The sequence below is a fragment of the Dermacentor variabilis genome, chromosome 4 (genome assembly GCF_050947875.1).
Source record: "Dermacentor variabilis isolate Ectoservices chromosome 4, ASM5094787v1, whole genome shotgun sequence".
Classification (NCBI taxonomy): Eukaryota; Metazoa; Arthropoda; class Arachnida; order Ixodida; family Ixodidae; genus Dermacentor; species Dermacentor variabilis.
The window spans coordinates 139,264,326-139,277,963 of record NC_134571.1 but is presented as its reverse complement, the minus strand read 5'-3'; the positions used below and the strand labels follow the sequence as shown (position 1 = coordinate 139,277,963).

At 42.8% G+C, this 13,638-nt stretch overlaps 1 protein-coding gene across 2 annotated transcripts in view; it reads right to left on the bottom strand.

Annotated features, from left to right (window-relative positions):
* Positions 1 to 204: 204 nt before the first annotated feature.
* LOC142579849 (uncharacterized) overlaps positions 205 to 13,638 on the bottom strand; it is a 58,089-nt gene continuing 44,655 nt past the window's right edge. For both annotated transcript variants that reach the window (XM_075690466.1, XM_075690465.1), the window contains exons 2-4: positions 6,112 to 6,186; positions 5,836 to 6,032; positions 205 to 3,787 (exon numbers count right to left, since the gene is read on the bottom strand). In XM_075690466.1, the coding sequence (XP_075546581.1) occupies positions 3,580 to 3,787; positions 5,836 to 6,032; positions 6,112 to 6,186 (480 nt within the window). In that variant the 3' untranslated portion in view covers positions 205 to 3,579. The remainder of the gene's footprint in view (positions 3,788 to 5,835; positions 6,033 to 6,111; positions 6,187 to 13,638) is intronic.

Genomic DNA, 13,638 nt, shown 5'->3' with positions numbered 1-13,638 from the left:
TGACCCATGTCGGTGTGAAAGAGTTTTGTTGAAGAGTGGCACCTATGTACACATTATAGAGTCGTACATTCCTAGTGGCAGCTAACTAATTACCCAGGTTGGCGTCAATGATGTTCAGTGAAGAGCGGCACACACCTACTGGTACATACCCTGCGACACAAGTTCGTATAAAAGATGGATTAATGGAGACCAGCACAGACCAAGTGGCAAATCAAATCAAATCAGTTTATTTCAAATACATTTTGACAGATCATGTTTGCTGGTAAATCTAAGCATATGGTGCTTGTTAGAAGACCAATCAAGTACTCCAAGTCGGTGTCAGAGTTCCTTTGAACAGTGATATCTACCTAGTCCCGCACCTACAGTGACCCATCTCAGTGTGACAGAGGTTCGTTGCAGAGCAGCACATATGTGCACATTGCATACTCAGTCAACCTAACTATACGACCTCCTTGCAGTGATCCAAGTTGTTCCAATGATTGGTTTCGTACCCTGCTACCTCAGCACAGCAGCCCGATGCACTAACCGCAGGAAAACAGTTTGATACAATCATATATACAATGAAATCCTCTGCAAAATGCAGAAGTACTCAAAGAATGCCAACGCGTTTAAAAAAAGCGTCAAGCAGCACAGCCGCGTAGTAATTGCCATTATGTGCTAGGTGGCTAGCAGATGTCAGATTTAAATCCAAGCCATTTTTGTGTTAGGGGAGCCCTAACTCAGTTCTCTTCAGATCAAGACATGCGTTGAAGTATGCGTGTGAGGTAGAGCTCTAATATGCATTGCATAATGGTCGGCTCTCTAAAGTAAGTTTTTTGGCAACATAGCAATGTTATGCGGTGAAGTGCATTACTAGTAGAAAAGGCACTGTTACAGGACAGAGTATGCTTTCCTTAATTATTGACCCTTTTTGCGAAGCAGTTTGCTCTTGAGAAACGAGATGGCGCTTTCGGCAGTGCACTGCACGTTGCCTCAGCGAAAGCACGCGAATACGAAACTATTACCTCTTTTGCCCTGCTCCTGTGTGATCAGCTGTTGGAAATACAACTGGTTTTTTCTAATGCACTGCGCACCATTCATGCTGCAAAATATGGAGTGGTGGAGTGAAGAAGTGTGCAACAGTTGGCTGCAAAATTGTGACTGGCATATTAAGGAATGGAATGAATCTGTGCGCCCAAGTCCAGGGACCGCTGCTACATAAGGACTGACTGTGTTGCCAGCTCTTTGTGGTGCATGGCTTCCCTAGAGGTTTAAAAAATTCGCTCATATGCCTGCACTGTAGTGCTAACCTCCCAAGAAAGGCCTTCAACCCTGGAACGTCAGCACGAGTGAGTACCGCTCGTTATACGGTGACAAAGGGAGTAGCGCTGCTTCTTGCCATATAGCAAGTTTCTAACACATTATCTACGCACATCCACCCCTGCTCAGACACAAACCTATGCACATTCTATCACCAATGTATCATATAAGCGAACAGCCGCACACTTGAATCAATGCGCTGAAGCATGGTTGACGGTAACTGCACCGACAGCACATTAATGTTCGAAGCTGAATGTTTCGTAATGGTCCACACAGTAAGAGAGTGACTAGAGATGATAAGCGTTTGCTACAAGCTATTACAACGTGCAGAACATTATGTTACAAGCCTTGTGCCCAGCAACAACAAATCTATCACAACTGAGCACAGCCACGAGCAATCAGGCATGAAATAAACAATGAGACAGTGACTGCCCGGGAAACTTTACCGAGTCAGAAATGTGACAAGCCGCTGCTTAAAAGTATTTGCTAAATAAGGAAGCAAGAGCTAAACACAGTGACACTGATTCAATTAATAAGCGGAAAGATATGATATAGCTTGGAATACATTTTTAGCCCCGCTTTTATTACAAGCACTGTCAATGCTGCTCGACCCATTTGGACAAAACCATAATGAGCTCCGAAAGCGCTTACACGTCCTTTGAAGCTGTAGCTAAAGCTTTGCATGTCGTCCACCTAGTCACCGTCTATGATATCCGCTGAAAAAGAGGTTTTCAGCGCAGCTCCGGCGTCATGTACATCCATTGTAAATACAGAGGCAACGCAGGCAGCTGAGGCAGGCAATGGACGGAACACCATGTGATCAAACATGGCAGCGTCCATGAGATTGCCGTGAAAAGGGTCAGTACACCTGCCGTTTTCAGTTACAGTATGAATACAGAGATTTCTAATATCTGTAATGGCAACCAGTCAGCTGTTGCTGACATGGCTGTGAGAATTAGAGCCCTTCTTTCGCCCACCTTGTGTGCCCCATATATGAGACTATGATGGGGCCCAGTATGTGTTCCGTAATTATACGCACAGTATGGTCACAGTACAAGCCCCAAAATTTTTAATAACTGTACTGGCGGCCAACCAGAGCTACGTTGCTATGGCCCAGAAAGAAAAGAGAAAATTTTTTTTCTTCTGTTGTTGTTCACCCCCTAGCTAGGTGAAGCCCCCGAATTTCCACATCCCCAGGTTGGCATGTATGCATTTTACACCTCTTGTGGGCTAAATTTTGCTCACATGTATTTTTCTTTTGCAGTTTTACTTACTGCTAAAATATATGTTCACTCTAACTTTGTTAGTTATCCATTCATTCAAATAGAGTTTCTGTGTCAGTTTGCCTTCACGTGAAATACACTGCTCTTACTAGCACTACAATACCAGTTCTGTGTATCTATATATACCCCCAGCTAGCCACTGGCCATGAGTCAAAACATACATTGTGCACTTTCTATTGTGTAAAAAGAATGAGGAACTGGATACATACATATGGCAGCAAATGTTACACCAATACCCCCGTCCCCTTGTGCCTGCACCATTGCTACAAAAACACTTGGTCCTACAACATGCATATCTTTATAGTGTTGTGAGGCATGTATAGACTTTGTGCCCCATTACCTAGCAAGAGGCAGCTGATCTTTCAATAAATAGCTCAAACCATTAGGTCGAGGAAAATTCTTGGGAAGTAGCAGGAAAGATTGGCTGTGTTACGCCTTCGAAAGCTAAATGCCCAAGGTCATCATTACCAGTCAATGTCTACTGCAGCATGACCGTTTCTCCCAGTGATCGCCCACTACTCTTGTCTTGTGCCAGCTGACCTATCTAGTGCCTGAAAATTTCTTTATCGCAGCGCCTGGTTTTCTGCTGTCCTCGATTGCACTTCCCTTCTCTTGACACTCATTCTGTAACGCTGATTATGTGGTTATCTGCCCTAACGCTGGTTATGTGCCCTACGCATGCCTTTCTTCCTGCTAATGTCAGCTGGAATATCGGCTACGCTCATTTTCTCTTACTTAAACTCGAGGTACTTCCAATCGAACTGTGCTAATTTCGACACCATAGGCAAACGCCTATGCTGACAGTCGCTGTAATGACACCCCTACACTTCTGAGGTCAAGAAGCATAAGTGCCCAACTACAGTCTCGTCAACATCGATCTTCAACTGCCATTGTGAATAACTGACCATTCACCACAAAGAAAAAAAAATCTTGTCTATCCCATTTTCACATACACCAGTCAAGAAAGCAAACAGCAGTATTATCACACTGCAAGGGCTCAGTTTTCCATTAAAGGCTCAGTTTTCACTACAATCTGGCTGGCATTGTCGACAGTAAGCTGCAAATTCGAGAAATGTTCAGGACCTTGCATGTCTGGCTGGTACCGATTTTGTTCTAGCTGAACCTGGATACACTTGTCTACTTTTTTGGTGACATGAAGTTCACAGCCACATGTTGGGCAGTTTGCCGGGACTTGATTATATGACCTGTGAAAAAAAAAGGGGGGGAACAGAGCAGGCATGAGTGCGGGCAAGACTACTGTTTATAGTAACATATAGAGCACCTCAACCATCGCATCAGTATTTACATCTCTGAATTGGACACTGCAGACTATTCTGAGATGTGTGAACTGAATACCAATACCGAAGACATTGATAAAAACTCTATACTATGTGCGGATCATTAGCAGCAGTTACTTCATAGCAAATATCTTTCTTTTGCTATCATTCTGTGGCTGGGTGCTGCCAGGTATGCTTCCTAAGGGAGAAAGCATGTGCTCTTGCTATCTAAACTAGTTGCAGGGGCCTATGTCACCGAAATTCAACCAGCTCCTTTAGACAGGTGAGACCCTTTGTGGCATCTGAAGGCTTAGGAGCTGTAGTCAGTGGTGGTGCTGTGTTGCATTTCTTTACTGCCTGTGCTGATGGTTGTGGGGAATGTTTGCAGCCAAAGAGGCTGAAGTCTGTTGCATGACTGTTGAGCTGTGCCTTTTCAGTTTGCTGGCTCACCACAGATTTGCTTAGACCAACTCCCACTCCGCAAGGGATCCACATGATTTATTGCTAATGGTCATTGTGGGGTAAACGAGCAGAAAAGTAAGCACAGTTGCCAAGCCATTATCATGCTGTTGTCATGCCGCCGTTATCACCACGCTGTCAGCATCACCATTCCCATCACAACGTCGTCATGCTGTCATGCCATCTACCAAAACATGTTGATGATAATTTGTGCCGCCATCATCAGTCACCATTATCGACAGCAGCAGTATACATTTGAAGTATTGCTCTGTGTCCATTTGAGTTCTTCCATTCACATAAGCTATTCGCCTTCTTTGACAACCGTCTTCAAACGGTCTAAAAATTTTTTTTTACATTTGCGTCAAGGTGGCTATTGCTTTGTTATACTTGTTCCCCACATTTAGACTAAGCAGTTCAAACAATTACAGTACAAAGAACTTAATGTAGATACAGCAAGTAACTATGTGGTCAGGCATAAAATTAATAAGGCAAATCACCTTTCCGCAGGTACCAATTATACATTCTATTATACAATATTAACATGCATTATGTCAAAAATGAATACATGAAGCAGCTTCTTAGACTGAGGAAGAGAATCCAAAAGACCTGCAGCATGACTGAAGCCATCAGATCCAAAGAAAGAAGCTAACGCTTCGAGGCCCTTCAGTTGATGCTGACATCACAGCAGCCAACAAGAGATGTGAGAAACGATAATGTGCTCATTATACGATATCAATGAGCAAGGCAAGTAATAAAATGAATGCTAAAAACCAGTGCTTTAACCTTCAGTAAATGAGATATTGTAGTGAAGAGAAGCAAGTACCACAGAGAAGTTGCACAGCGAAACAGTACAGTAACCAGCCAACATAATCACACTACTGTAGCATTCACTTTTCTGAACGATTAGTGCACTGAAGAGATGGGCATTTTAATAAAGCTGCATTGCTTTGCATGTAAACTGTGCAACTGTGGGAGCGCATTTCTGCAGAAATATAGCTGAATAGTGCAATTACATCAAAGTTTGTTTGCCGTAACCTCCACCAGAACCCATTGGCTCAGCTTTTCACTCGTTGCACAACCTTTAATATCTGGACAATTACATCAGGTTAAACCTGCAAAAACTGTCAAAAATGGAGTCATTGAAGAAGACATGCCTGAGACAGCTGCAAGTGAGTCACTCTCAGTACAAGTTCACCATTCTGTAATCACATAATCGACTGTCATGATTATTAAGGCTATTGAAGTAGCACTTCCACTTATAGTAGTCACAATATCTATAGGCTATCGGTGCTGTTTCTCACATCTTGCAAAGCTTACAGTGGATTTCTAGCCTGAAAACTTCAGTGAGGTAATGCATGATGCCTGGTAATGTGATTATAACATCAACAAGGTCACATGCTGGTCGCCCTTCCAAAGAATATGAGTGCTTACTGGAGATGCAACACCTACGTGTTTTTGTTTTCTGCATAAAAGCACTGCATGCAAAGACTAATCAACAGAGGCAATGAATACTGTACCTGTGTGGTCGCTGGTACGTTCTAATATTACGGAACATGCTGCTAACTTCAGATTGGTCCTCATCCGGCTTGCTTTCCCCGGGCTTCTGTGGGTTGTTGACAGCAGATGATGAGCTAGTCTGGTTTGTGCTGGTCTTTGGCTTTGCTGGCACAGTCACATGTTTCTTTATTTTTCGTCTTCCCTTGTGACGGACATACTGGCAGCAAAATCGAAGGACACCAAAGAGGAATTATGCACATTGGCAACAGCAGAGGGCAAAGCTGTAGAAAATTTACCGGTGTTCCGAGATGAAGCGTTGGGTATGGGTTGTCTTCGGTGGGACGTCCATCAACGAAGTGAATTGAGCACACCTGAAAAAGAGAAGGAGTACATGTGAACTATACTTCATAAAGAACAGCACAAAGAAACAGACACAACTAGGGAATAGGCGTGACTAAGCACTTGACTGTATATACTGTACATAATAAATCTAGAGTGCAATGTCATGGCATGTTGTCTTGATGAGCATAGCAAAGACAAACAAATCACAGTGATGTATTAATTTTGAATGTATTGCGCATGCATAAAAAAGAATATTCATTCTTCTGACACCTTCCTTTCTTTAAACAGGAGGTAGTGGAGCATATGTGTGTCGTTTTCTCTGTGTGGTGTATGCTTTTTACGTTGATAAGAAGAATGTATAGGAACCACACCAACTTGCCCAGCAACAAGTTCTTAAAGGCAGTTGTTGAGCAGTTGCTGCTTTGACCCAGACAAGACCCTATCGAAACGATGGCTTAAGCACGAAACATCCCTTGTTTCACCAATATTTACACCAGCAAGCACCATTCTAAAGAAATATCACTGCTGAACTACTCCGTACACATGGTTAACCAGCGAAGTTGAAAAGTGCGGCCCTGGTGTTTATGACTGGGTTATTCCCGACGGTTCATTAAACAACAGCTTGGTAGGCTGCCAGATTCTGGATACAGAGTTGCCACTTGCGCTCGGCTGCACGAGCCTGTTGTGCCTGGGTTGTAGTGACGGCACAGCGTAGACGACCTCGTTCCCATTTCTGATCACGGCGTTGTTGATCGAAAGCTGCCTGCTTCTCAGGAGTACATATGATGCATGGCCTACCCATTTTGGAGCCGGAAAGAAACTGCTGTGCATGTGCTCGGCTGCAACAGAGAGCAACGTCACCCTCGGCGCAGCCAGTCATGCAGCTCTTTTTCTTTTATTCTTTTGTGCATGTGCATGTGGTTGCACCAGAGGAGTTTTCGGCATACAGGTGATAGATGGATGGATGAATCGGGTAGACATATACAGCTTCGCTGTAAAAATACATTTGCACACAAGTGTCACTCTGATGGTGGTGGTGCTCTGCAGTTTACCGAGAGAAGAAACTAATAAAACTTCTTCTTGGGCAAGTTGGTCAATATGTATTGAAGCCATGTAGCGCAAAGGAACACGGACAATGAAGAGGGCAGGACACCATGGGCAAAGCGACAAATTTCAGCATACCAGAGTGCATTCGGTGCAACAGCTCCTCATTGCTGGGTGCACATCACCTAGCTGATGCAACTTGCATTTCTCGATGACGACAAGAATCAACTTTGCACATCATGTAACATAGCGAAAGCTGTGCTCATCACTACAGACAGGTGACGTGCAAAGGGTGGGCGCACAATTTGACAGCATAGTTACCCTTAGACATAAGAAATATTCTGATGTCTCTCTATAGCAGGTAAACTTGATGAACACCAATGATTTAAATATCACCTCTTTCACACGTTTCAAGGTGGCAGCATTCAATCTGAGAGAGGAGTTGAAAAAGAATGTAGTCATGGAAAAACTGATCCATCACAGTGACTTCAATCACCACTGCCCTAAATGTGGCAAGTTGCAGTCCTTTGTTTTGGAAATAAGAAAAGATGTCACGGCTTCTAATGATGATGTGTCATCCTTGGCAAAGAGAAGGAAGCCCTGCCAGTAATCTGACATAGCACGGCTGAATTTGCACAGCATACCACACAGACCGTTACCTAATGCAACCAAGAAAGTTTGAGTGCCACTGCCAAGAAGCTCCAGGTGGCAAATTCAATAGTCAGGCTGTGCACAAGTTAGGTATAAGTTCATGATGGCTTTGCTTCTGTCCACATGCCCTTCAATCCCCCAAGAGTTGCTGGCTGCTGCTTACAAACAAATCACTACCCTGACTTATGGCACCTCAGCATTACTGAGAGGGCCATTCACAAACAACAAAATATTGAAGTCTCTTTGAAGGATGCTATTTTGGAAGCAATGGCCAACATCGTCAAGGACAATATAATCCCAGCATGCAGCAATTTTTAAGCCGCGCTGAGTTGGTGATTGAAGCCGAAGGTCGTTGTATTAAATAATCACCACTAACAGCAATGAAACAAACAGCACAAAATTTTGAGCAAATATAAATTTTCTCTGAAATACTGCATTGTTTTTTGAAAGACATCTTTGCAATGTTGCAAAATAGTTTGTTTACTTGTTAACAACACAGTCCTGGCATTCTTTGGGGCTACCTTTTCTAATAAATCACAGAAAATTAAAATTTCACTGAGCTGATAAATGTGACCACTGCTGCCACCTTTCTTGAAGTTGTACTCAAGATGAAATAATACATTCATTCATTCAACATGGCATGAATCACACTCACACAACTCTATTTGAAATTTTTGCAGAAAATTGCATAGATTATAAAGCATTGTTCTTATCTCAGTGACGAAAAGCACACAGCTGTTCTGCCAGAACATATCAATACACAACACATTTAAAGTTTTAGACATCACTGCAAGAACAGCAGCTTGGTTAATGAACGAATGAATGCATATATTAATATTTTTATTTCCTTTTCAATAGGAGAAGGTGAGACTAAAAGTGATGAGAATGGCTTGACAAAGGTCCCTGCCCCCTTTGTTTTGGCATGCATAGCAGATGGCATAGCGCACAACATATGTTCCATACATTTAGCTGTAATAGACTACCCGTGATATACATGACCAGAATACTGGCACTTCCCAAGTACATTGCAAATACTTATATAAATTCAGAGATTGCCTCATATGAGATAGCACAAATACAGAGGAAACATATAAATCACTTAAACAGAAGCGATAAATACAACTGAATTTCACTGTTAGAGAAACGAAACAGGTCAAATGATTCTTTATGCAAGTTATTAATTGTAGAAAAGTATAGAATAAAAACTGAAGTAGTTAGCTCACGGAGTTGGTATTTTCCATAGTACTTTATTCCTGGTAAGTGTTATACTTTATATGCAGTTTGGGGAGTTGTGTTATGACTAGCTGCGTCATTCTGCTTGATAGATGGTCCACAGCACAGTAATATTCTGTTGTTATATAACTGCTGCCAGGATAAATATTATACTGCATAAACAACTGACTAGAGGGTTCCTTACAATGTACATTAGCTATACATTGCATGGCCTTTTTAGAAACAGATGCACCTAAGCCATATTAGGGACACCCGTTGTACCCCAAAAAGGTGACTGTATTGAAGCAGTCAGAGCAATGAGCACATTGACTTTCAGTTGCTCACAACAACACCCACTCAAATGGGTCATGTTGAGCGACTTTCAAGCATCTTGATTGAGCACTAATTTCACAAGCATGAATAAAAATGGTCATGCTCTTGTACATGAAGTATGAAAGATATGTACAATGGCAATAGACTTGCAACATGAAATTTTGTTTAAGTGGATTCCTAGTCACTGTGGCAGCCCAGACAGCACAGAAGTAGACAGTTAAGCATGCACAGTGCATGCAGAAAATGAGACTCATCTGATACCTCTCTCACACAGCGATGCACACAACAATTTACTTGAATTTTCAGTCTAGCTGGTATAAAAACTGTGGTCGAAACTTCGCTTTATTTCCGATTGACCTACTATTGGAGTAACGATTACACATTCTCTCGGAACAGTAATGCGCAGATTATGCAGCATACACAAAGTGTTTTTTGCAAAATATGGGACGAATCAAAAGTGCAGGGTGCGCTTGCTCAATATCAGAAGCAGCTAATGGGCGCCTCTTGTTGCACTTGTTTTCACGCTCAGAATAGAAAAAAATGCTGCCACTCTCACAGGGGCAAATTTGGGGGCTACATCAAACAACCGAACTGCAAAAGCATGCAGTTAGCACCTTAAACAATTTTTTCGTAAGTGACAAGAATTATAGATATTTACCAGAGTGTAGTAATTATGTTCTGTGGCTATGCCCTGCAGTTTGACGTTTTTGCAAAGCGCCCCTGATTTTGACTTCGTTACAACCTGCGGTGTAAGCTCGTATAGAGGTCGATCATATTTAAGCTTTACGAAAATTTGAAAAATTGCCTGTTGCAGATAACACAATTCTAGTCCTTTAGCCGGGTTATTCAGAGAAGCAGGCATTACCTGCTTGAGAAATCAAAATACATATTCATCTAATTACAAAATTCACTAATCAACTTAATGGATTTGTTTACAGCAAATATGCCAATTTATGAATTGTAGCCAATGAGTTTGCAAGGTGTAATCCACCTGGAATGATTTTCCAGAATGACACCATTTTGGAGATATGCACCATCAAGATCGCCATAAAAATGCACTGTTGTTCTACTTACTTTTTGCATTTTTACTTCTATGCAGTGCAGCACAAAAGTAACTGGAACGCCCATGTATTTCCTTCCGCACTTTGGGGAATAATATCTCGAAACTGGTGTCATCCTGGAGATTAATTTCAAGTGGATACATCTTGCAATCTCACCGGCGACAATTCATAGATTGCAATATGTGCAACAACTAAATTAAGAAATTAATTATAGTTAACCACTTGAATGTGTGTTTCAATTTTTCATGCTAATAATGTCTGCCTCAACAAATAATCCAGCTCAAGGACAAGAATTATGTATCGGCCACAGGCGATTTCTAAAACTTCTGTAAAACTTAAATATGATCACCCCATATATTGTGTGCTAGGGTGTGCCCTCTCGACATACAAATGCTATGCAAGTGACTGTTCTATATTCTTAAATAACCTTACTCGCTGTGTAAATTCCATGTTGTGACATACCATGCATCAATTTGAAGTTTATGTGAACTTTGCATTAGTGCTTTTGGACTATTATTTACCATTTATGTTGATATTGTATCTCTTTTTTTGTATCTGCTTCAGCCAGCCTGTCTTTGTTATGTGCTGTCCCTGCCTTGGTTTTTCTCTAGTTTTTTTTTGTTTTAGCTGGCCAATTTTTTATAAGTAGTGCTTGCCTAAGAGAGAGAGAGAGAGAAAAGGATGCATAGAAAGGCGGGGAGGTCAACCAGAGGTAGTTCTGGTTGGCTACCCTGCACGGGGGAAGGGTTAAGGGGGATAAAAAGAGAAAGATAGTGGAAGGGGGAGATAGAGGAACGAGCACGAACAAACCGCGTACGCTATAGAGCAGTAGGGGGGGGGCATTCTTAAAGTCTATCGTAGACCACAGGAACTTTAATAATGTAAGTAAGGCCTTCAGCACGGATTTATTTGGGATCAGTGACCTAAAGCTTTTAGTTCTGATAGTGGACGATTGTCCAATTGGTCCAGTACTATGCACATCACTTGTCTCTGGGCACTATATTGCAGGCAGACACAGATAATATGTGCGAGTGTCTCATCGCTCTTGCATGTGTCGCACATGGGGCTGTTGGCCATTCCAATAAGGAAAGCATATGAGTTTGTAAATGCAACGCCTAGCCACAGACGGTACAGCATGGTCTGTTCACGTTGTGGTAACCCAGGCAGTAGGTGCATCTGTATGTACGGAGACAACGAAAGCAAACGACACATGGTGAAAAAATTTGAGAGCCACAGGGGCAAAGTACGTTCACGGGGCAACAATTGCAGCCCAGCCACAGCGTCTATACAAAAGCGGAATCAAGACACATTGGCCACTTTCATGTGCAGATCGGCCGGCTTCGTTGACATGGTCATTCCCGCTGAAGCTGCAATGTCCTGGAAGCCATTGAAGGATTATGTTGTGTCCCTTGTCATAGCTGCAATGATATATGTGTCAAATTTCTGAGGCCAGTTGTTCATTGGGTCTGTGGCACATTGGGCTCTGTATTCACTGAAGGGCTGCCTTGGAGTCACTAAAGACTGTCCATTGTTATAGTGGTTCCTGATTAACAAAATCAAGTGCAGCACGGAGTGCCGCAGGTTCTGCACGTGTCGAGTTGGTAACTCAGGAAGTCTTTACCCTAATTTATTCATATTTTGCCGGGATGATGACTGCAGAGCAGAGTTGTTGAGCTTTACCAAACCATCTGTGTAGACATGTTGCCGGAATCTGTTGTCTTTGTGAATTTGTTCCAAAGCTTGCAACGGCGCTCCAGCTTTCTTTATGATTCCTGGAATTGTCAATTGCACTTGCGGCCGGTGGATACACCACAATGGGTCTGATAATCGTGCAGCAGGCGTAAATTCTGATGGCAAGTAGGACTGATGTCTTACAACATTTTGGCAAAAGTAGAATGCGGCCTCTTTGCTGGCAAGCAAGCAAGATGGTGTGAGGGAATTCGAGTCAGGTGTCGGATGTGTGCTCTCAGGACATCTGCATATATATGGACCGTCAAAGGAGTGTCTCCGGCAATGGCCGCTGTCGCAATCGATGACGTAGCTTTGGGGAGACCGAGACAAGTTCTTAGTGCTTGTGCTTGCATTCTCTGAAGTTTGTGTATATTTGTAGTGCAAGTATTTCCTAGTACAGGTAAGCTGTGCCACAGGAAGCCCAAATACAGTGCTTTATGTAGTTGCGATGTTGATGGTACTGTTTCACCCCAGAACTTCCTGCCGAGAAACGCAAGAAGGTCCACAATGGCGGCCTAATGCTTTGTCACGTACGAGACGTGAGGGCTCCAAAACAAGTCTCTATCAATGATGACGCCAAGAAATCAGTGCATTCTTCTGTATCGTACAGTTTGGTCATTAATCCGCAAAGCATACAGGGCCATTGCTTTGCGAGTAAAAGCAACGAGTGCATATTTCTCAGGTGAAAACTACAGGCCTTGCCTTCTTAAGTATATTGACAAGGCCATTGAAGACTTCTGAAGTCGTGCGCAGACTTGTACACGTGCCCTTATGCAGATGTCGCCTGCAAATATGCAGAGCTGAATGGTTTGCGGTAATGAATCGGCAAGACCAACGAGCACCAAGTTAAACAGGGTAGGGCTGAGTACTTCACCTTGTGGTACACCACGACTGGTATAGCTAGACGGAATTGGTTTGTCTTCAGTTAAAATAAAGAAAGATCTATTCAAATAGCTGTGTATCCAGTGAAAGGTGCGTCCACCAATCCCTACAGCTTGTAAGACATCCAGAATTGCATGGTGGTCTACATTGTTGAATGCATCTTTAACATCGAAGAATAAGGCTGCAGTGATTCGTTTCAGATGTTTCTGGTGCTGTATGTATGTTACAAGGTCAATAACGTTGAAAACCAGCCATTACCTCTGGATAGACATAAACTTCCAAGCAACATTCTAACCGTGTAAGGATCATTCTCTCCATTACTTTGCCGACACAGCTGGCCGACACAGTGCTATTGGATGGTAAGATGACAATTCCAATAGAGATTTGCCAGGCTTGAGGAGTGGAACAAGGCGACTGGATTTCCACGTGGTAGGGACCAGGCCGTCACGCCATGATGCATTTTACAGGACAAGAAGTGCATCTCTGGCCTCTTGATCAAGGTTTACAAGCACAGCACAGAGCATGTGATGCCATCGGGTCCTAGTGAGGAAGATTGCCCGCACCCAG